The following is a 23,377-nucleotide window of genomic DNA, read 5'->3' as shown; positions in this document are numbered from 1 at the left end:
ATTTATTTTTATTTTATTTCTTGCTGTACTGGAGATCGAACCCAGGACTTCGTGCATGCTAGACAAGCACTCTACCGCTGAAGCTATGTCCCAGCCCCTTTTTAAAAACATTTTTTAAAACTTTTAAGAGTTTCCCCAAGTGGCCCATACTGACCTCAGACTTGCAGTCCTCCTGCCTCAGCCTCCATAGTAGCTGGGATTACAGGTGTGTGCCACGATGCAAGGGTTCTTTTTAAAATGTGGTACTGGGGCTAAGCCCATGCTTTAGGACCGAGGGGCCACCCCAGGCTTCTCTTCGTAATTTAACCTGAGCCAGGTCCACCTTTGTGACTTTCTGTGTCTCAGGACAGACCCTCCGTGGGAGCGCATTACCCAGGGACACCTGGCGACCAGGGAGTTGCGCTTCCTCAGGGAGCTGTCTGTGATCGTCCACGATGGCCACCCGCCGGGCCTCTGTGAGGAAGGAAATACAGCGGCGAGGAGCAGGCCAGTCCTGCCCAGCCTTCCTTCTATAAGATCGATTTCACGCCTGCGGTTTCCTCCTTTTTTATTGGTTTAAAAACTAGAAATGAAGCGAGTGCGGCCTCTTCTCTCTTTCGCAGCTTCCACGCCTAGAAACCGTCCCGTGTGAGAGGCACTTGCCTGCCTCAGCCCCCGGCGCGCAGTGCCCGTGGGGGTCAGAGGGGGATTGGAATTGAGTAACATTTTCCACTGGGTTGCTTTGTGTTTTCATTTTTGAAAGTTGGTCCACTTTATTTGTGACTTACTCTTTTTTCCACATTTTTAGTAGTGCACATTGGTGATGCAGATGAATGGGCTTTATTCTGGCAGATTTGCACATGTGGCTAACCTGTGTGTAATGTGTGTGTAACGTACCGTAAAGCTTTTCTTTGGGTTCGAGAGATTGAAGGAGCCTGGCATGGAGGCACGGCCTGTAACCCCAGCACTCTGGGAGGCTGAGGCAGGAGGATGGCAAATTCAAGCCCAGCCTGGGTGACTTAACAGCTTAGCCAGACCCTGTCTCAAAGTAAAAAATTGAGATAAAGCAAAAGGGGCTGGGGATGAGGGTCCATGCGAGGCCGACTTCAGTTCCCGTGGCACAAAACGAAAGGGCTGGTGGGGAACAGAGCCGCACTCGGACCGGAATGTGGCCGGGCAGGTTGTGTCCCTGGAGGTGACCCCTACCTGCCAGCCGAGGCCCTGCTGGGGCTGGCGGGGGACACAGGTGCCGACCCGTTCTCCAGGCCCCTCCGAGCTCCTGTCACAGACACAGCCCCCACCTGGGCCAAGGACTGTGCCCCCCGGACTCACAACAGGCAGCGCGTCTGACTGAAGACTGCCCGAGGGCTCCACACCAGACCGGGAGGCAGCCGAGGCAGCAAGCGGGCTTAGGCCAGGGTGGCAAACTTCAGAGCTGTCAGGGGGCACGCACTCGGCTGTGTGGCTCCGCTTCCCCAGCGCTCCTGTAGAGCACGGCCCCTTATATGTTTGCAACCACAGAGGACACTGCACACAGCACCCATGGGGAGGCTCACGACCCTGAGTGTGAGGCCAGCCTTTGAAGCAGGTCACACACAGGTTGACAGGGCTGCCCAGGAGGTGAGGCAGTGAGAGAAACAGGAAGGTGAAAGCATGCCAGATGTTAGCAGATACGCACTAGTGTTGGGCGCTATGACACAGGTTCTAATTCTAGATACTATGACAGTACTAGTGCTAGGTACCACCTGGTAAGTAGTGGTAGATACTGTGAGGTAAGCACTAGTGCTGGGTACTACTAGGTCCCTGGTGATGTAGCTCAGTGCGAAGGTCCTGGGTTCAGTGAAGTGGGTCCCAGGTCCCTCCTGGCCACCTGCCATCCGCCACCAGCTCTAGCGACTGTTGTGGGGGTCGTGGTTCAGGACTGCAGCCTGCAGCCTCTGGTGGCCGTGGGAGCCACAGGGGCCCAGCAATCTGCCAGCACCCCGCATTCCCAGGGGGCTTTGGGCAGCCCCTCACATGAGCCTCGACTTCCGGCCGTAGAGTGGGGATCGCTGTTCGCTTCATGGGGCGAACACTGGGAGTTACATGACCAGGTGTGGACCAGATGTGGGGATTGGCAGGCCTGGGGTCACATGCCACCTGTAAGCCAGCACTCTGGGAGGCCGAGGCAGGAGGGTCACATGTTCAAGCTCCGTCTGGGCAACTTAATGAGACCCTGTCTCAAAGTAGAAAATTAAGAAAGGGCTGAGGATGTAGCTTGGTGCAAAGGCCCTGCCATGTACTTATGTCTCGCTGTGTATATGTCTCGCTGCCAGGCCGCTCTGAACCGTCTGTGGCACATGCGTGGCCCCTTCAGGAGGCACGGGACAGGCCCATCGACGGGACCGGTGGACTGGTGGTCATCGTGTCAACACCCAGGTCCCCAAAAGGAAAAAGAGGCATGGAAGGCGAGGGCAGTATGGGGCGTGGTGAATATCCACTGGCTCAGGTAGCATTTTTCACAAGCTGCACTTGGATGGGAAAACCCAGACTTCGGTCCAGTTGTGCTAGAACCCGTGCTCCTCATCGGGTGGTGTGTTTCTTCCGAGTTGTGTGCGACATCTCGCTGTGTCCCCTCCGCCTGCCGAGCGTCCTGACGGCGGCCGGTGACCAGCTGGTGACAAGCCATTGGCCGAGGTCTCGTCTGCCAGCCTCTGGCAGCCCCGCGGGGAGCCAGACCATGGGCCCTGCATCCTCTGGGCGGGGTCCTGGGGCGGGGTCGTGGGGCACAGCCGCCACTGTCTGGGCTGGCGTTTGCCGCGCTCCAGTGGCAACAGAGAGCACTGTTAGGTGAGGAAAGCTGTCCCTGCTGTGTTGCCCGCTGGCCGGCCGTCTGCACATTGTGCACTCTGTGGTGGCCCGGCTGGGGCCGTGGTGTGGCAGCCCCTGCCAGCACAGCCGGCGAGCAGGGACATTTAAAATTCTGATGAAAGCGCCAGCGGCCAGGGCCAGGGCTGCTCCCAGCACCGAGTGGTTACTCGCTTGCTCCTCTTGGTGTTTGAGACAGGGCCTGGCTGTGCACCCAGGCCTGGAACTCCCGGTCGCCCACGCTGCCCCAGCTCTTCCGCCTCAGCACCCACAGCCTCAGAGCAGCGGCGCCGGGGATCGGCTCGTGCCCTGGGGTCTTGTGTCTTGGGTCTCACCCGCTTGGCCCAGCCGTGCCTTGATCCGTGGGGGGACAGACACCTGTTCAACTCGCCGTCCCCTCCGCGTGGCCACCCAGCAGGTCAGCAGCCAGCCTGTCTTCCCCGTGTTCCGTGGCTCTGACTCACCTGCCCGGGTCTGAGGCCCCTGCCCCTCGAGGTTTGCTCGTTCACTTTAGGGTTGCACCCTGGTGCCCATGAGGGTCCTGTTCCTAGTGAGTGGCAGAGATGGCGATGGGCTAATAACAGCTCCCCAAAGAGGTGCGCACCCCGACCCACAGCCCGTGACCCCATCATCTCCCATGAGAGGCGAAGGCTGCAGATCAGCTGACTGTGACCTTCAGACTGACACATGCCCCGAATCCCAGCGCTTCAGAGGCTGAGGCAGGAGGGTGGAAAGTTCAAGCCTCACCTGGGCCCCTTAGTGGCTCAGCAAGACTCTCTCTTAAAGGAGAAAATAAAGCAGGGCTGGGGACATAGCTCGGAGGCAGGCCCTGGCTCCAGCCCAGTGCCCATCAGTCCGTCAGTCCTGGGTTTCCAGGGCAGGCAAAGCGGGCACAGGCGTCCTTGGAAGAGAACAGGGAAGCGGCCAGGGGGAGCAGTTGGCTTTAAACCAGTGCAGCCGGCTTGGCCTCCTGGCCAGTCAGAGAAGGGCCTGTGCTGGAGGCCCTGAGTCCACAGTGACAACTGTTTCCTCGGCAGTGGCAGCAGAATAGAAAGCGTCGCTGGAGCCACTGCGCCCCCTCGTTCCTTGCCCGGCCCCCACTTATGCTGGGGACCCACACGTATGTCAAGTGCGGGTCTTTTACTCTGCTTGGCACCTTGACTTTGCAGGAGGGGAGTGAGCTTTGATAATCGCATATTTTTCATACCTGGCACACATTAAAAGTGAGAAACACGAACCTGAAAAGTAGTAGCCATGGTGACTTTGGAGCAAGCAGAGTCACCTGGGTTTTCGTGTTGTTTTGTTTCAACCACAGCCTTTGTATTCACTGAGCTACAGCTTCAGCCCCTTCTTCTTATGTTTTTTTGTTTGTTTGTTTTTACTTTGAAACAAGGTCTCACTGAGTCACTCCAGTTGTCCAGGCTGGGCCAGAACTTGTGATCCTCCTGCCTCAGCCTCCCAGAGAGCTAGGGAAGACAGTCATGCGCCATCTTGCCTGGCTGACTCTTGACCTCTGATTTCGGATTCCCCCAGGGTGTTGAAGTGTGGCATTTGCTCTGCTGGCCTGGAATTGCCAGGGGTTCTTCACACAAACCCTGTCCCCGTCAGTGGGAGCAGGGAGACACGTGAGCTGGGGACTCCGCAGGATTCGCGTGAGGGAGCCCTGCGGAGAGCTCACCTTGCAGTTGGAGGTTGCTTCTGTAGTGTAGAAAGAGCGCTAGTGCCAGAGCTGCCGCCTGAACACTTTCCTGTTTTAAGAATCGGGACTGCGGACTATTGCTGATTTTTTAAAGAAATGGGTGGAGGCTGGGCGTGGTGGTGCACTCCTGTAATCCCAGTAGCTGGGAGGTTGAGGCAGGAGGATTGCCGCAAGTGTGAGGCCAGCCTGGTCTGCACAGCGAGTGCAAGGCCGATCTGGACTGCATAGCGAGACTCTGTCTCAAAAACAGAAAAACAAAACACAATGAAGAAAATGGACTTAAAGCTAGCTGGGTAGCTGGGTGGTGCGTGCACACACACACACACACACACACACACACGTCAAGGGGGGAGAGTGTGCTATAGAAGTATAAAAAAGCTTGGAAACTCAAACCATTTATGGAGGGTATTTTCATGTTGCAGCTTTGGGGTTTTGGTGGTGGTGGTACTAGGACAGGGCCTTGCACGTGGCAGGCAGCACTGTCACTGAGCTGCGCCCCCCTTTAATTAACTTGATACACAGTCTCCCTGAGTTGCTCTGGCTGGCCTCCAACTCGAGACCCTCCCTCCCCAGTCTCCCGAATGCGGGATTACAGGCGGGTGCTACTGCGGCCCGCTCAGGTTTGCTGGTCATTTAAATGTGTCCTCTTTTGCGTGTCGTGGGGGGATTTAGTGGATACACGTGTGTGTTGGTGTAAAAGATGGACTGAGTATTTCGTCCTACAAAGGGGAAGGTTCAGGAAGTTTGCTTGGGGCGAGCCTGGGGCTGGTGCCTGGCTGCTGGAGGTGAGGCCGTCTGGGCCCGGGGCGCTTGCTGCTCTGTCCCTCGGGCGGCTCTGAGCTAATCCTCACTTTCCCGCCAGCTTCCTCAACTCTGCGTCAATAAGCACCGCACCGAGGGCTGGTGACTGTGGTCAGGGCGGCCGCTGCAGCCGCTCCTCGGTTCTGTCCTGGCTTGGTCTGAGCTGCTCCGCCAGTCCTCAGGAGCCAGGTGTGCTGGGGCCTGGCATTTGGGGCCGGAAGTGGTGGAGTCGGAGACCAGGAGGAGCAGGCAGGGAGGAGGTGGAGGTTGAACAGGGCGGCACGGCCTGGACCAAGCCTGGGACCACGGGCTGTTGAACAGGGTGGGAAATCAGTTCCGAGAAGGAAGACAGGCGCCCAGAGCTCCTTCATCTTTGTTTGTTTGTTTTTTGAGACAGGGTCTCACTATGTAGCCCAGACTGGCCTCGAACTCCCAGTGATCCTCCTGCCTCAGCCTTGGAGTGCTAGGATTGCAGGCGTGTGCCACCTCGCCCGGCTAAGATGGTGACATCTTTAAAAGGGCTGTCTGTCATCCCAGCACTCCGGAGGCTGAGGCAGGAGGATCTCCCTGAGTTCAAGCCCCGCTTGGGCTACCAATCAAAATCCTGTCTTGAAAACATAAATAAATAAGTAAGTACAAGCACGTTTCCCTTTCCTTCTTCTCTCCTGGGAGTGCTTTTTCCCTTCTACCTTCCTCCCCTCCCTTTGTTTCTGTGTCATTATCTGCTTGCCCAATTACCCCGTTGCCATGGGGATGGCATTGGTGCTAGTGGCGGAGGAGCCCTTAGGTGACGGCTGGAGGCAGGAGAGCACTCACATCTGGTTCCTCTGCAAATGTTTCCCAGTAGCAACTGTAATTACAGTTACTCCAGTCTGGCATAGAAAGGTCTGAATGACGTAGTTTATATTCTTAGAAAGGAGTGGCTTCCCTTAATTAAAGAAAATCTTAAATTTTTTTTTTATTTTGTTTTTTTGAAACAGAGCCTCACTATGAGTCCAGGCTGGCCTCTCACTCCTGTCAATTCTCCTGCCTCAGCCTCCTGAGTGCTGGGACTACAAGCATGCACCACCATGCCTGGTTTAATTAAAGAAAATCTTAATGGATGATTCTGGTCTTATTGAGATGAAGTCCCTATTTTAATTTTTGCTGTTCATGTTTAATTTGTACCCTTGGCTTAATATGTTGCCCATTTCAACAAAATCTTTTGTGCACATAATCTTTAAACATTTTTTTTTTCTGAGAGGTGGTCTCCCAGGTTAGCTCAGGCTGGCCTTGAATTTGCTAGGAGGCCCAGGTCAGCCTCAAACTTGAAATTCTCCTGTGTCAGCCTCCGGAGTGCTGGAATGACAGGTGTGGCCACCACTCCCAGCAAGTTCATTATTTTAAAAGTTCTGAAAAATCATGCAACATGCTGAGAATTTGATCCGAAGTAATTTTCTGGTAGGTTGCATACCAAGGAGATCTTGGAGTAGCAGCTAGAGAATCGCCAGCCGTGGCTGCAGATTAGGGTTTGTAAGCAAGGGCCCCACCACAGTGGGGAAGAAACACTCACCTGTGGGGTCAGCGGGGACAACAGGGCGACCTCCGAGGTTGGAGGTGCTGGCTGCTTGTTAGAACCTAAACAAAAACCCTGGGATCCACCCAGTTGTTGTTGTTTTGTTTTGTTTTGTTTTTGAGACAGCGTCTAGCTGTGTAGCCCAGGCTGGCCTTGACCTGTGGAGATCCTCCTGCCTCAGTCTCCCGAGTGCTGGGATTACAGGCGTGCACCACAGCGCCCGGCTTGGCGTCCTTTTTGCTGTATAGATTGCCTTTGAGAGTGGAGCAGAGGGCAGGAGCTGTGAGTGAGTCCAAGTGGCGGGGTAGGGAAGCCGCTAGCCGGCCAGCCCCTCACCTGCAATCTGAGTCCTTAGAAAACAGGCTTGGGTTTAGGCTCAGGTGATGCCCTAGGGCCTTGCTCGCTCCAGGCTGGGTAGAGTTTGCTTTGGTTCGAGTAGTGAGGGGCTGTGGTGGAGCCCTAGGAAGGGAAGCTGACCAGCCCCGTCTGCCTCATCTGTCCTCAAGTGCGGGCTTTGCTTGTTTAAATGAGAATGGATTCTCTGCTGAAGAGGAGGTGACACCCTAAACCCACCTGGCTGGGTGTGGTGGTGCACTCCTGTTGTCCCAGTCCTCGGGAGGCTGAGGCAGGAAGATCGCCTCAAGTTCGAGTCCAGCCTGGGAGGAGAAGGAGGGGAGGCAGGTCCACAGGGAAGCCGGGTTTTTGCTCCCTCTCTTTGGCCCACAGCCAGCTGCAGACCCCAAGCAGGCGGGAGCCTCAGTTTCTCCGGAAGCTGCCCTCTGCTCCCTGCCCCAGCTGGCCAGTGGTGTAGACACCTCCAGTGAAGCCCTGTGGCCGCTGTGTGGCCTCCAGTGTCCCCAACCTGTACTGGGTGCTTCCCTCTACTTCCACCCCCTGCGCAAGGCCTGCTGCAGTTTTTTAATTTTGAGACCCGGTCTCACCTAAGTCACCCAGGCTGGGCTCCAAACTTGGAATCTTCCTGCCTCAGCCTCCCAAAGTGCCTGTATTACAGGCATGCACCACCACAACCAGCAAAGTTTCACGTCTTGGCTTTTCTCTATTTGATCAACACATCTGAGGCTTGGGAGCAGTGGGGGACGCGGGGCAGAGAAACATGCAGCTGGGAAACTTGGGTCAGAGATTTGTGTGGTCCACAGATCAAGCAGATAAACTCTTGGAGGGAGGGAGAGAGAGAGAGAGAGGGAGAGGAAGGGGGAGAGAAAGTGAACCCAGGCGTGGTGGTGCCTCTATCATCCCAGAATTCAGGAGGCCTAAGCAAGAGGATCTCTAGGAGTTGGAGCCAGTGTGGACTGCATAGTAGTAGTTCAAGGCCAGGCTTGAACTAAGATCGTGTCTCAAAATAGCAGGCACCACAGCGCCTAGCTCACAGGGACACTTTTGTGGCGGCTTCTTTTTAGCATCTCCCACCGCCACCAGCCCATTTGCTTCTTGTGAATTACATTTCTTGTTTCTTTTTTACTTCGAGTTTTATTTCTGTCTTCAAAGACAGGATTTTGTTCAAGCAAGGGTAGTAATCAGAGTAAATGTGTCCATTTTCCTTAAACTTCTTTGACTTTGTAATTATGCAACTTTAATCAGAGAGCCCTCTTTACCACTTGGCGGGCCTCAGCAAATGGCATCTTGCTAAAAAAACTTCTGAGATCCCAGGAATGAATATTTTTATTTGCTTACCAACTCTCAACTCCACACACAGTGACCACAGAGAAAAATACGCTTTACTGTACTGGGATTTGTTTGTTTTGGCGTTTTTTGTTTTTGTTTTTTTGAGACAGGTTCTCCCTACATAGGCCAGGCTGGCCTCAAACTCAAGGCGATCCTCCTGCCTCAGCCTCCTGAGTGCTGGGATAACAGGTGTGCGCCACCACGCCCAGCTCAACATTGTGTCATAGGAGAAAGCCCTGGACTGCTGGCTGTTCGAGCCACAGGTGTGAGAGCCAAATGCAGGAAGCAGAGGTTAGGAGACACAGGCGCTAATCTTCGCACAACCTTCCTCGCTGGCCTTAATTGAATGCCCTGTGTTAGGGAGAAGCTTCGTGGCCTTGCCAGATTTTAAATCTATGATTAGAAAACAGTTCAGGCGTGCAGAAGAACAGCTCTCTGGAAGCACCTCTGTACTCCTGGCTCCTTTCTGTGCCCTCCTGCTCACCCTTGCTTTCTGTTTTCTTTTTCCTTTTTTGGTTTTTTGAGACAGGGTCTCACTGTGTAGCCCTGCTAGCCTTGAGCTTGCAGCGATCCTCCTGTCTCAGCCTCCCGAGTGCTGGGATCACAGGCAGGCCCACCATACCCGGCCTGCACAGGGTAATTTTTAAGTGCTGTTTTTCCTTCAAAGTGCTGCTCTGTGTTTTCTGAGCTGCAAGCTTGGCTTTCGTTAGCAACCTGTGTTCTAGTAACTGGTTAGCGACATGCAGATTAACCCTGTGTTCTATGGCAGCGATTCACTGCCTATTTCCCAATCACTAGAAGATCTGAATGTTCTGGGGGAAACAAGCAAGTGGTAAATATCGGAGGCCATGGAAATGCTGCTTACCCTGACCGGGCCAGCTTAACTGTTTTATCGGCCCGTGTTGGTGCCACATTGTGGGCCGGTCCCCTGCAAGCAACTGGGGAGCCTGGCGCCTTACTGGGGCGCGGATGGTGGCTGTAGCGCATCCTGTCACCAGTGCATTGTGGGAATATCTCCGGCTGGCCCTGCAGCGACTGGACTCTCAGAGCGCCGGCATCCCGGGTCCCCTGTGCAGTGAACTCTGCGTGACAGCAGGGATGTCTCACTCCTGGCCGCTCTTAGGTCCTGTAAGCTCTCAGGGCTGGGTGCTCTGGGGCCATGTTCTCACCCCCAGGCCCAGCTGCAGGAGGGCGGCCCTGAACCGAGGCGGCCAGGCGGTGGTGGCCCTGGGCGGGCTGGGCCGGGCACAGCTGTCCTCCGTCTCCTCGCCTGTGCGTCCTGCTCAGCAGGCCCTGAATTCCACTGAGGGACACGGGGATGCTGCCATGCAGCACCGGGGACGACCGCCCTAGATGTCGCACCGCCCCTTGCCTCCTGTGAGCTGGCACAGTGAGTGCCCGGGACCCAGCGGACATGGGGGCGCAGGGCCGTGATCACAGGACTTGGGAGGCTGAGGCAGGGAGATCACTGGGAGTTCAGGGGCAGCCTGAACTATGTAGTGAGGCCCTGTCTCAAAACACATAAATAAATAGATAGCTCAGGGTCTCGGCAGGCTTTGCTTTCTCTTAGGGAATAAACTTCCATTCTCGGGAGGTGTACTGGTGCACACGCATGCGCACACACATGCACACACACAGGCATGCACACTCATGCACACACACGCACACTCACCCAGTTTCTCTTTGAGTTTAAAAATTACGGGTTTTTCCCTCTAGCTAGAAAGGAGTCAGAGCCAAATGTGCACCCCAGGTTTGGGATTCTGTAAGGCCGACGCTGGTGCTGCACTCTCTCATTTGCATTAGTAAATCTGTACGATGCTCGCGCTGGCCACTGCTGTTTCCGACCTTCCACTAATAATTCCCTCTGCTCTTTGAGCCTTTCCAGGATGCTGTGGAGCTAGCACAGTTGTGGTCCCCACCTTTGCTTGTTGGAGATGGGATCTCGCCGTGTAGCCAGGCTGGCCTTGAGCACAGCGATCCTCCTGCCTCAGCCTCTAAGTGCTGGCTCCCAGGCGTGCAGCGTCTCACTGGCTGGTGTCCCTGTTGACGGCTGGAAGCCCCGAGACCGGCTGTCACCCTGGGCCTCAGGGTGCAGCATATGGAGGGAACCTCGAGTCCTCTCCCACCCCGTGCTTCGCCTCCCGCCTTGCATCGTCAGGGCTGCTGAACTGTGTTGGGTGGATCAAGCACCTCTGGCTGGGCCCAGGGCTGTCCGAATGGGGCTGGCGTGGCATCTTCCCATTGACCATCTGGGGGGACTCAGGGACACATTCGTTCTCGAGTCTCTTCCCGGAGGTCGGTGTTTGTGATGCTGGTATTTTGATGGGCCAGGTGAGCCCCCCTGGGGGACCCACTCCAGCCGCATCAGTACAGTGTCACATCACAGTACCTCGACTCCAGACCTGTGTCTCGTAGCACATCCCACTTCTGCCACAACCCAGTTTTCAGCTATTTAAAAATCTGTTAAGCCAGGTATGGAGACACATATTGCAATCCTAGCACTCTCAGGAGGCTGAGGCAGGAAGATCGAAAGTTCCAGCCCAGCCTGGGCGACCTAGCAATTTAGTGAGACTGTCTCAAAATAAAAAGGGCCGGGGACGCTCAGTGTGAAGGCCCTGGGTTCAATCCTCAGAGTGCAAAAGAAAGGAAAGCAAGCCGTGTCTGTCCGCTGTGCAGTACTCGAGGCTTGGCTCACTCAGGCCTTCTGTCCCTGGCTACCTGAGGCAGCTGGAGCCCAAAGAGGCCTCTGCCTTTGGGAGGGAGGAGCGAGCCCCTGGTGCTGACCTGTGACCTCCAGGCCGGGCCCAGACTGCTCTGCTGTTCAAGGAGGGTTTTGCTCTGAATCTAAAACCAGCAGCTTTTGGTTGGAGCTCTGGGCTTTGGTGTGTTCTCCAGATGGCCCTGCTGTCCCGCCCTGCTGGTTGCTGTGGGGTTCGCTGGGGACGACCCCACCCCAGGATGGAGCCTGGGGCCCTGGAGTCTCTGGTGCTGACGGACCAGACTCTGGGACTCACTGAGATTCGGGGTTCAGCGCGACCCTGTGCAGGCGCCTGGCTGCTGTCCGAAGAACTCACTGTGATCCTCCCTCCCTCCCTCTCTCTCTCCCTCTGAGACAGGGTCTCCCTATGTAGTCCAAGCTGGCCTTGAACTCACTGTGCAGCCCAGGCAGGCCTCGAACTTACCGAAATCCTCCTGCTTCAGCCTCCTGAGTGCTGGGATCACAGGCATGTGCCACCACGCCCGCTAGTTTCTCTAATTTGATTGCTGAATAAATGCTTCTCCTCAAATGCATCTCCTGAATGCATCTCTTGAATGCATGTCCTCTTTGGAACCATAGCCACAGGACTGTAGTTAAGCAGCCCCGTGTCCAAATTATTCCTCAATGTTGAGGCTTGTCCGAAAATAAATAAAAATCCTAAAAACTTCATTGCCAGCCGCCTTTGGACTAGTTGGGCCTACACGGAGGACAGGAGATTTTGCCTAGATCTGCCAAAAGGCCGGTGGCTGGAATATAACTGTTGCGCTACAGCCCACAGATTTTTGAATAGGTAAGAAATAGATGAAAGGGTTACACAAAGATGTGTTTACGGTTCTGTTCCTGAAGAAATCACAGAGCTTCCAAGGGTCAGTTTCTACTTCTGCACTTGTTTATTTTGATGTTGGTGTATTCGTTTTATTTGGTGCTGGAACAGAACCCAGAACCTGGTCGTTCTTGGGCACATTGACCCCGCCCACAGCCCCAGGAGTTGTGTGACTTTTAGAAAGTGTGAGATGCAGTGGAGCAGTGGCCTTTCGTGCGGGGTGCTCCGTGACCCCAGCCAACATCGCGTGGCCTTGAGGCATCTGGGCCACCACATCCTGTTTCCATGGCAACCCACGGCAGCAGCGGCCCCAGCTGGGCTCCACTCAGGCCAGGAGGGTGTGAGGGATTCTCCCGAGCCAGCGATTTGCTGAAACGTGGACCTGGGGGGTTGGAGTCTGTGTCTGGCCCTTCTAAGAAGGTTGACCCCAAGCCCTGTCCTCTGCTCACGCCTCACTGGTGCTTTGTGTGAAACAGAGACACAAATTCACGGCTGGGAGTGGGGGGCCTTGCATTTTCAGCTGGGCCTAAGAAATCATAAGTGTCCGGAGTCATAAGTGGGGTTTTTCTTTTGGAGACAGGGCATCACTGTGTAGCCCAGGCTGGCCTTGAACTCATGAAATTCTCCTGCCTCGGCCTCCTGAGTCCTGGGACTACAGGTGTGCATGGAGATTTCTTCAAGACAAAAGACAAACCACATCCCTCCTGGGCCCTCTTTATTCTTAGAAAAACCCAAATATCCTGGGGTAAGAGGCCTGGTGGGCTGTCCAAGGCCACCCTGGCCCATCTCAGCCAAGCAGTTTCCGTCCTGGAACATGGGAACTGGAAACAAAGTGAAATGCTGTTCTCCAGGAGCTTGGGTGGCACTTCTACCTCACACACGTAATGGCAGCCAGGTGTCAAAATGAAGATTATCTGATGAGGAAAGAAAGGAGAAACGTTCCTAAAATGACTCTGGTATCCGCAAGGCTCAAGGTATTAAATAAATGAAGGAGCCAGGACCTCCCTGGGGAGATTGGAGGGTCGTTCAGGGACACCCCAAGAAGGACATTTAAGTCAAATGAACAGAAACTCAAAAGACAACAACAAAACCCTTGGCAGATGTCGGGGGCTCCACTATACTCCCACCTCTCGGGAGGCTGAGGCAGGAGGATCGCTGCAAGTTGAAGGCCAGCCTGGGCTACGAAGTGGGAATTTGTCTCAAAAAATAAAAATCCCCCTCAAAAACAGAAAACCCTTGTCCCTGTACCTGCTGTGTGTCTATGTGTGTGGCTTTTTTTTTTTAAGTGCTTTTGTTCCTTTGAATATTAAATGCAGAGACATGATAAGGAAGACTGTCGCGTGCTCCCATGTTAGGGAGAAACAGCCACCACTGGGGACTCTGCACGGGATGGGAGCTGAGAGTTTTATTCTAGGTTTTTGGCTTCTGCTGTCTCAAGTCTGTGGACAGGGTTGAGTCAGACCACCTAGGCCAGCTGAGCGTCCGTCCCTGTTCCTGTTGGTATTTGCCAGCGAACCCTCTCACTTCTACAGCTGCTTATGCCATGGTCAGCAACTCTCCTGACAAGAAAGAGAGAGACTGGTGTGGTGGCACGCACCCACTCAGGGAGGCTGAGGCAGGAGGATTGCAAATTTGAGCCCAGTCTGGTCAACTTTGAGAGAGCCTGTCTCGAAATGTGAAAAGTAAACAGGAGAGCTGCACAGCGGGGGTGAAGGCCCGGTTCATTCCTCCCCGCCGCCCGGGAGAGTAGCGGTTGTGTTTGGTAGCCTGCCCAGTGACTCAGCTGCTCCCGGAGGGAATGCAGGGCAGTCCCGGGCGGCGGCGGCGGCGGCGGCGGCGGCGGGCGCGAGGTCAGCGGTGACTCAGGCCGCAGGCGGAGGCGGCTCTGGGGACTGACTTGCAGGTCTCCCACGGGTTCCGTCCTCGCCCTGAAATAACCGTTGATCTCGAGAGGTTTCCGTGGGGAGAAATAATGTTTTTATTTCAGTTACAAGCGTGGTTTGTTGACTGTGCCTTTTGAAGGACGCTTTTGTTTTGCTTTGTTTTGGATTTTACTGTTTCCCGGGCTGGCCTGACTGCCTCGCCCTTCCTGCCTCAGCCTCCGGGTGCTGCCACCACACCTGGCTCGCCCGGCTCTCAGAAGGACTTGGCAGAGCCGCACAGAGGGAGGGCGGGGCCGGCCGCGCTGACTGGGGCCGAGGAGGGAGTGTCCTGTCCCGTCCCCTCCCCTCCTGTCCCGCTGGCCGCCCACGCTGGCCCGGCCCCTGCGCATTTCCAGGAAATGTCCCCGCAGACCTAGCAGGGCCTGCGGGAGGCAGAGGAGCAGTTTCTCCCCGGGGCTGGGCCGGACGCTCACGAGGGGCTCCCGGGATCCAGCGGCCCAGGCCGGAAAGGCGCTGGAAAGGGACTCTGGACCCAGCCCGGGGTTCCAATCCCGTCCCTGCCACTTGGCGAATGTCTGGTTTCTGATCCAAGCCAGACCCCTTCAAGCGATTGATTTCTTCCTCTACTGAGGACTGAAGTACCAGAAGTCATACTGTACATCACCTGAGAAAACACTCCCAGGATTTCCGGAATGACATATTTTGAAAATGAGACACTGGGCTTGGGTCCGGGGAGGGTGATGGGGGGCACCCGAGATGCCCTGAGCTAGATGTAGGGTTTGGTTTTTTGTTTTGATTTGCTTTTTTTTTTTGAATCAGGGCCTCGCTCAGACCGCAGGACCCTCCGGCCTCAGTCTCCCCAGGACTGGGATTGAAGGCGTGCGCCAGCACGACCAGCTGGTCTTGGCTTTTTGAGCCACGTCTCACCCTGTAGTTCAGGTTGGCCTTGCACTCAGGGCAATCCTCCTGCCTCAGCCCCCAGAGTGCCCAGCAAGTGTGGGTGGGGCTTTTGTACTGTTTGCTGCAGCTCAGGTGAGCTCCGGCCTGTCCCTGGAGGTGCGGAGGGTTTCAACTCCCTCACACCAGGTGACATGGGACACATGTGTCTCCGTGATGGCTCCTGCATGTGGCCCTCGCTGGCTCACTGGAGGAGGAAGGCCCGGTTGGCTGGGAAGGCGGGAGCAGTGCGTGGACTGTGGGGAGCCCGGCCTGCGGACTCTGACCCGGGCTCCTGAGCAGAGGCCTGGGAAGATGAAATGGGGGGTTGGAGTCACAGCCAGGCCAGGTAACGTGGTGAGCTGGGGCACTGGGCCAGCCAAGGGCACAGGTGGGCACCAGCCTGCTTCCGTCAGGGCAGGACGGCTGGGCGGCTCCCCCAGCAAGAGAGGGACAGACAGGCTCGAGGTCATCAAGCCAGTCTTCTGTTGGTTGTTTGTTTTGTTTTGCTTTCTGAGACAGGGTCTCACTAGGTAGCCCGGGCTGGTCTTGAACTTGCGGTGATCCTCCTGCCTCAGCCTCCCAGAGGCCAGGAGTACAGGCGTGGGCCAGGAGAGGCTCCCTGGACAGTATTCTAGGGACAGCTCCTGCTCAGCAGCGTGACATTGCTTAGCACCTTCACCCCTCCCCACTCCGACGGTCAGTCAGTCACCTGACGCCCTCTCCTGCACCCACCTGGCCTCTGAGCCCCAGGAACTTTCTGCCGTTTGCCTCACTTCCTTCTTGCCCGCCGTCCGGCCTGGAGGCGAGCTTTCACCTTCAGCCTCACACAGTGACTTGCTGTAGTTTCAGTGCCTTGTTTGTTTTCTAATGACCTCAAACCAGGGACTCTGCCTGTGGTCCCAGCCTGGGAGGCTGAGCCAGGAGGCTCACCGTGAGTTGGAGGCCAGCCTGGGCACATAGTGAGTCCCTGCCCCCCACAAAAAACACCCAAATCTTATTTCATTGGTCAGCCCTGGGGAAAGAGAGCTGTGGTTTCCCCACTAAGGCCAGAGTCGGGAAGGGACCCGTGGCTGATTCTCCGAGTTGTTCTGGTCTCTGTGGCCTCCGCATGGCTCCCTGCAGAACACCAAGCGGAGGGGAGGTGTGCGGCCAGAGGAAGCCGGGTCCTTGTCTAACAGCCCGGCGCTGAGTGGCACTCCAGGCACCCGGGAGATGCTCGCTCAGGGTCCCGCCTCGTGGCCAGGGTGGGGTTCGAACCTCGTGAGGTGCAGGATTTTAGAATGTTAGAGCCGATCGTCCTGGGTTAATTTGCTTCTGAGATCCCCAGTTTTTGAGTGAACTTTATTGTTCATTATCTTAACAAACCCAAAGGAAGCTGGGTGTGGTGCAACCATGAGTAGTCCCAGCACTCAGGAGGCTGAGGCAGGAGGATGGCCATGAGTTAAGACAAACACCACTGTTTTCGACATGGACCTCTCACGGCCTGGGTCAGTATCCCCACGTTCCCCGGAACAGGCCACTGTTGGGACGTGGGGCCAGCGGACCCCTCTGCTCTCTTGTGAGGAATGGTCACACGCCCTCCCCTTCATACAGAACTCCATAAACCTTTTGTGAAGACTACAAGGGTCACAGAAGTCTAAAGTCGTGCAGCAAGACCGAGCCCAGCTTCTAAGTTGCGCATTCTCCTGTGACAGAAATGTTCGACGTCCGACTTGTCTCACATAACGTTACATCTCCCTGCATCCATTTCCTGTCCATGACCCAAGCTGATCCTTCTTGATGGCAGAGTAGTACTCCATCGTGTAAGGGCCGGGGACTTAGCTCAGTGGTTCCGCCGCCTGCCTCAAAAGTGCAAGGTCCCGAGTTTGATCCCCGGTACCAAAAAAAAAAAAATAGCATCGTGTGTCAGCGCCATATTCTCTCTCCATTCTCTGCTATGCACACACAGGCAGCTTCCAAGGTGCAGCGCTGAGCCGTGCTGCCACCCGCCGGGTGTGCGCGGTCCCTGTGGCCATCTGGTCCCCACACGGCCAGACATGGGACCTGGACCCCTTCTTGGCTCTGGGGACCCAGGGACGGGGCTGTGCTCTGGGTCTCAGCGGTGAGGTGTCTTCCCCTTGCGGAGTGCGGTGTGAGCTGCTAAGTCATTGTTTGCTGACGAGCTCCAGAGATGTGAGCTCTTTTCCAGCCTGGTGCTGTTAAACCAGACACGTTTCCCAGCTGGGGCGCAGCTCAGGGCAGGGCCCTCCCTAGCAGGCGGGAGACCCGGGCCTCATCCCCAGCGCTGCTGAAAAAATCCCGCTGGCAGCTGACGTCTCCGCCTGGAATCCCAGCTATGAGGCTGAGGAGGAGGACCATTTCTGATTTTAAGGCCAGCCGGTGCTACATAGCCCGACCTCGTCTCAAAAACCAAAAAAGAAAAAGAAAAAAGCATGGGAGCTGGAAACGCTTCTTGCTGCAGATGATGGCACAAGAGATGTTTTAGAAACAAACTCATTTTCCAGGCTCTTTGCTTCGTGGGGAGCCAGGCAGCAGAATTTCTTTGAATCTTTAAATACAGGCTTTTGAAAGCATGTGTGGATCTTGAGCAGCAACATCAGGTGATTATTTATAGTCAAGTGCTTTTATTTATGTATGGTCATCGATGAAAATTAGAAGGGAAATAAGGTGAAATCTTAATTCCATCTTTCAGCTTCCTGATGCTGAGCCTTTTTGTGTCCCTGCCTCCTCCAGGGTGTTTTGTGCAGGGTGGAGCATCCTGTGTCTCTAACCCTGCTTCACCCTTGGAAATGGTTCTGAGCATAGCACGGTCCCAGGAATGGACTAGCGCAGAGCCAGCTGGCTTCACTGACCTGCTGCTCACTGCTGCTTTGAGGGGCTCCGTTTTTGTTTACTTTTCTGAGATATGGTCTTGCTATGTAGCCCAGGCTGGCCCTGAAATTGCAGCTGATCATCCTGCCTCAGCCTCCTGAGTGCTGGGCTCACAGGTGTGCACCACCCTCGCGCCTGGCTCTGAGGCTTTGATTTTTTTCTCCATGCGCAGTGGCTGTTTGAAGCTCCCCTGGCGGATGCGTGCACGTTTGCACCTCAGCGGGCCCTCAGTGTCTGCTGTGACAGGTGCTGTGCACGCACTTTCCCTTGCCAAAGACGTTGGATGAGCTGTGCGTACAGAAAACAGTCTTTGTGCTCAAAAGCATCTTTAAGATAATTTCCTGGAGGGGCTGGGGATTTAGTTCAGTGGTTCTGATGCCTGCTTCTCGAGCCCAAGAACCTGAGTTCAATCCCTGGTACCAAAAAAAAAAAAAAAAAAAGAGGGAGAGGACTGAGGGGTTCAAGGCCATGTGTCTTTCACTATTTTGTTTTATTTAAACATTCACGCGCCTCTCCGGGTCTGTCCTGAGCATCTTTTTTTTTTTTTTTTTTTTTTTTGGTACCGGGGATTGAACTTGGGTCCTTATGCTTGTGAGGCAGGTGGCAGAACCACTGAGCTAAATCCCCAGCCCCGTCCTGAGCATCTTAATTCCAATAATCCCCGTCCACCTCCCCACGGGTCCGACACCTTCCTAGGGGAGACCCAGAACCCGCTCTGCATGCTGGGCTTGGTCCCCACCTCCTCTCTGGGGACACCTCGGAACCCCGGAGGTGGCCGGCCCTCCTGCTCAGGAGGCCGAGGCAGGAAACTTTGAGACCCGCCTGATCAATACAGTGATGTCTCATCTCAAAAACCCCTATTTGATAGCTGGTGGGTTTTTGTTGTTTTTTTGTTTTTGTACTGGGGATTGAACTCAGGTCCTTGCGCTTGCGCAGCGGGCGGCGAAACCACTGAGCTAAATCCCTGGCCCCCCCTTGGAACACGCGCTCGCCCTCACCCTTGCCGCTCTGCAGCAGCTCCGGAGTCCTCTTTGCTGAGGGTCTTTATGAGGTCTCATCAAAAACACAGTGAATGCAGCCGCTATTGCCGTCCAGCAGAAAGGCTGCTCCTAAACCACGGCGCTGCGTCTTCATCCACCTTGGTCACTGGATCTGGCACCCTGTGACTCCTGGATCCTCCCCAAAGTCAAAGTGACCTGGAAAGGGAAAAGTTTGGCACGGATTCAGGGCATCCAGGCAGCTAAAGACCCTCAGGAAAGAGGATTCCAGAGCTGCAGCAAAAAGCGGCGAGGAGATGGGATGAGTGTGTTCAAAGTGGGGAGAATTGCAAGGAGGTTCGTGGCAATGTGTCGTTCACTGTAAATTTAAATATCCACTGTGTTTTCCAGTCACCCCTTATAAGTAGGAGGCCCATTTAGTTTTTAAGACTTAGGCATTAGGAGCGAGCAGCCTGGAAAAGAAGATATTGTAACCTTGAGTAACTCTGTGTCCAGAAGCTATAGTTTTTTAAAGTACAATTTAAACATTACAATTTCCCTTATCTCCATTCTACCTATCTTTATTTCTTCTGTTCCACTTCAGAGTTAAATATCTCATGTTATGATATTCCCAGAAGAAATACTAAATAGGCCGGGCATGGTGGTGCACACCTATAATCCCAGCTACTGGGGAGGCTGAGGCAAGAGGATCCCAAGTTCAAGGCCAGCCTGGGAAATGTGGTGAGACCGTATCTCAGGATAAAATAAAAAGGGCTGAAAAAAAAAAAAAAGAAAAAAAGGCTGAGGATGCAGCTCATTGTTAGGGCGCTCGCCTAGCATGCACAAGACCTGCAGTGGTTTGTAAACAAGCTCAGGAGCAGTGTATCCTGTTCTCGGTTTTTGCAGAAGGGAAACAAGCAATTGTGTAAGGGTCACTGCAAAATCGAGGCTGTGCAAATAGCCCATGATCCTTGTCAACGGCCACCTACTCTCTGGTGGACAGTTCAGACTCTGTACAGGGACATTTAGTGTCGAAGACAACAAAGGACACGTTTGTTTGTTAGAAGCCCTCTTTGTCCTTTGAGAACCAGCGCAGTCGGTCTCGGTGGAGCTCAGCCTTGCCCAGCTGACGGCTGGGGGGGGGGGGGGCGTCCCTCCAGGTCGGGGTCAGTTTCCCCGTAGCTAAGAACCGGAAGGATTCGGGTCTAGAGAATGTGGCTCGTGCTTGCTTCCTTTGGCAGCACATGTACTAAAACAGAGAACGTGGCTCCCCGGGAGGCCACACGTCCCCTCTGTTCCCAGTCATCTGAACGCCCACATACTGCGCTACAGTAGTTCCTGCAAAATATTTAAGTGCTGTGGTGCATAGATTTTGTTGTTTCCTTCAAGTAAATATTTTTAACAGACAGATGTTACAGTTTCTATTCAGATGCCCCCAGTATGCTCGCAGGTGGGGCCATAGGGAGCTGAGTGGGTCAGGACGGACCCTGTGGTGGATTAGTCCGTGGTGCGTTGGTACCTGAACGCGGTGCTGGGAGCTGCAGCCTGGTGGGGCGGGGTCACTGGGGCGTGGCCAGGCCGGTCTGTCTCCCTCCTCCTCCCTTGATCTCTCTCTGCTTCCTGTGCACCAGGCCCCTCTGCGGTGCCGCCCTGGTGGGAGCCAGCCAGCTCTGACTGAAACCTCTACAAACTGTGAGCTAAATAAACTTCTCCTCGCTCTGTTGTTTCCCTTTCTGTGTAGACTTTAAAATGTGATAGGACCCCCTATTTGTTGATTCTCAGTATTATTTCTTTCGTGATTTGGATTCTGTTCAGAAAGTCCTTGCCTATGTCTTAGAGTTTTACCTATTTTGTCTTCCAGCAGATTGTTTCTGTTTTACCATTTAGATCTTTGATCCATTTTGATTTTAATTTATGGTGAGAAATACAGGTCTAGATTCAGTCTCCTGCATAGGAAAGCTGATTTTCCCCGGCACCGTTTATTAAGAGACTGTCTTTCCCTCAGTGTATGTTTTGGCCCCTTGGTCAAAATTCAGGTAGCCGAAAGTGCATGGAGGCGTTTCTGCATCCTTTTTTCTGTTGGCCACATTTCTGTTGTTTTCCTCCAGTACCATGTTGTTTTTATCACAGTAGCTTTGTAAAAGTACAACCCGAAGTCCAGGATTGTGATACCCCTGCTTTGCCCTTGTTGCCCAGATTTGCTTTTGCTATTCTAAGTCTGTTCTGGTTTCATAGGAATTTTAGGATTGTTTTCTCTAGTTCTGTGAGTAATGCTATTGGCATTTTGATTGGCATTGCATGAAATCTGTACAGCAATTTTGGAAATATGGCCATTTGGACAATATTTGTTCTGCTCTCCAGGAGCAAGGGTCGTCTTTCATTTTCCACTGTCCTTCTAGATCTCCTATTTCAGAGCACTGTAGTTTTCATTCTAGAGCTCTTTCACTTCCTTCATTATCCCAATTCCTAAGTATTTAATTTTTCTTGGTGCTACTGTGAATGATGGTGTTTTCCTCATTTCTTTCCTGCTGAGTTCATTATTGGTGTACAGGAACATTGTTGATTTTTGTGTGTTGGTTTTGTATCCTGCTACACTACTGGATTTGGTTATTGATTCTAGGAGTCTTTTGTGGAATGTTTTGGGTCTTCTATGTAAAGGGTTATGTCATCTGCAAATACTGATAATTTGACTTCGTCCTTTCCTGTACGACCTCCCTTTTTTCTTTCTCTTGCCTGATGACTCTGGCTAATGTTTTGAGAATTGTACTGAACAGGATTGCTCATAGAGGTCACCCTTGTCTTGTCCCCGATTTTAGAGGGAAAGCTTTCAGTTTTTCCTCATTTAATACGATGTTGGCTAAAGACAACCTACAGAATGGGGAATTTTTTTTCCCAGCTATTCCTCGGCCGGCTAGGTAAATATTTTATAGATGTGTCTCAAATACCAATGTAATGCTCACTTACATTTCTTTTTTTTTTTTTTTGGTACCAGGGATCAAACTCAGGTCCTTGCGCCTGTGTAGCAGGCGGTGAAACCACTGAGCTAAATCCCTGGCCCTCGCGTTTCTTAACATTGTTTAAATGGCATTCTGTCTGATTTGGGGTTTTAAACTTTTAGGTTAATTTGCTCCTAATGAAGTTATTCTCTTGGTGTCTCTTCCTCACATGTGCCAATCCTCCAGCTCGGTGTTGGGTTGGGCTGGAAAATCTGGGTCCCTAGCCCAGCCCAGTGGAACACACACCTGTTACCAGCACTCAGGAGGCTGAGGCAGGAGGATCACTATGATTTCAAGGCTGGCTGGACTACATAGTGAGTTCAAGGCCAGCCTGAACTGCTGTGAGACCCTCCAAAAACAAACAAACAAAACTATGTCAAGCTCTAGACTTGAGGCCTTTCCTCGTAAGTTGTACGAAAGTGTGTCTAGTGTGGTTTCTGCAGCATCACCTGGGCTTGAGAGTTTCCTGACCCAAGGCTGGGAGCTGCGTGCTGAGCAGTCACTGAATGTCTTCACCGCAGGCACCAGCTGAACACGGCCTCTCCTCATCTCTGCCTTTGTGCCCTCCACGCCAGGGCAGGAGCATTGATCTCCTTCCTTGTCTCCTGCTGAAAGCTATTGTGGCTTCTGTCTCAAAACAAAGTGGCAGCGTTCTCTCTCAATGCCACAGCAAACCGAGCACGACGCAGGCTTCAAGAAGTGAGTTTTTAAAAGCTAGGTGTGGTAGCACACACTTGCAATCCTAGCTACTCAGGGGGCAGTGGCAGGAGGGCCAGGAGCTGGAGAGGCCAGCCCGGATGACTTATCAAGACCCCACCTCAGAAAAGAAGGGAGTCATGGTACGCACCCGTTCCAGGAGCCTGCTTCTCTCAGTCTGTGCAACCGCTTTGATGGAGGAGGAAGTGGACGCACTGTTCGGCCACTGTGTGGAAAGAGAAATCAATAGGTGGGGTTCTAAAATAACCTGAGGGCCATGAAGTCAAGGAGCTGCTTTAAAGTAGAAAATTAGTACAGTTTGTTATGTATTTATTTACTTTTGAGATAAGGTCTTTCTCAGAAGCTCAGGTTGGCCTTAAACTTGGGGCAGTCCTCCTGCCTCAGCCTCCTGAGTGCTGGGATGACGTGTGCACCAGTGCACGGGGCTTCTGGCCCCTATTCTAAGGAGACGATATTGGCATCAGTGCAGGACTTGCACACAGTTTGGTCAGGAGCAGGGCTGCAGGGCCCCCTCGAAGAGTGACAACAGCAGAGCCCGAGGGGTCAGGACAGGGAGAGAGCTCCAGCTGAGTGGAGCAGCAAAGGCTTCCTTGGGAGGGGTCGGGTGCGTCCCCTGCTGACACCGGGGTTGTGAGCTTCGTAGACAAGTGTTCACGGGGCGGGGGGGGGGGACACCCCGCGCCCTGCCCCTCCTCCCCAGGTGTTGCCGGCGTGAGCAGAGCCAGGCGCATCTGCTGCCCGCCCCGCTGGACTCCCGCCTGTGACACTGACCCTCGTGGGCCGGCTGATGGGGCGGGCCATGCACTTCTGGTGAAGGTGCCCTTCCAGCGTCCCGCTGGCCCGGAGGTG

At 54.0% G+C, this 23,377-nt stretch overlaps 2 protein-coding genes across 4 annotated transcripts in view; one reads left to right on the top strand and one right to left on the bottom strand.

The window, feature by feature from the left end:
* The window catches only part of Sgms2 (sphingomyelin synthase 2), a 44,426-nt gene that overhangs the window by 2,724 nt on the left and 18,325 nt on the right, over positions 1-23,377 (top strand). The gene's annotated exons all lie outside the window — the stretch shown is intronic.
* LOC110345995 (uncharacterized) overlaps positions 13,638-23,377 on the bottom strand; it is a 38,215-nt gene continuing 28,475 nt past the window's right edge. Inside the window, exons 4-5 of the mRNA XM_087198725.1 lie at positions 22,659-22,733; positions 13,638-19,034 (exon numbers count right to left, since the gene is read on the bottom strand). Of these exons, the coding sequence (XP_087054851.1) occupies positions 19,025-19,034; positions 22,659-22,733 (85 nt within the window). The 3' untranslated portion in view covers positions 13,638-19,024. The remainder of the gene's footprint in view (positions 19,035-22,658; positions 22,734-23,377) is intronic.

This window comes from Heterocephalus glaber, unplaced genomic scaffold (genome assembly GCF_053883595.1).
Source record: "Heterocephalus glaber isolate CG9 unplaced genomic scaffold, H.glaber_assembly_v1.0 deba00001688, whole genome shotgun sequence".
Lineage (NCBI taxonomy): Eukaryota > Metazoa > Chordata > Mammalia > Rodentia > Bathyergidae > Heterocephalus > Heterocephalus glaber.
The sequence above is the reverse complement of the archived record's forward strand: the minus strand, read 5'-3'. Positions and strand labels throughout refer to the sequence as shown.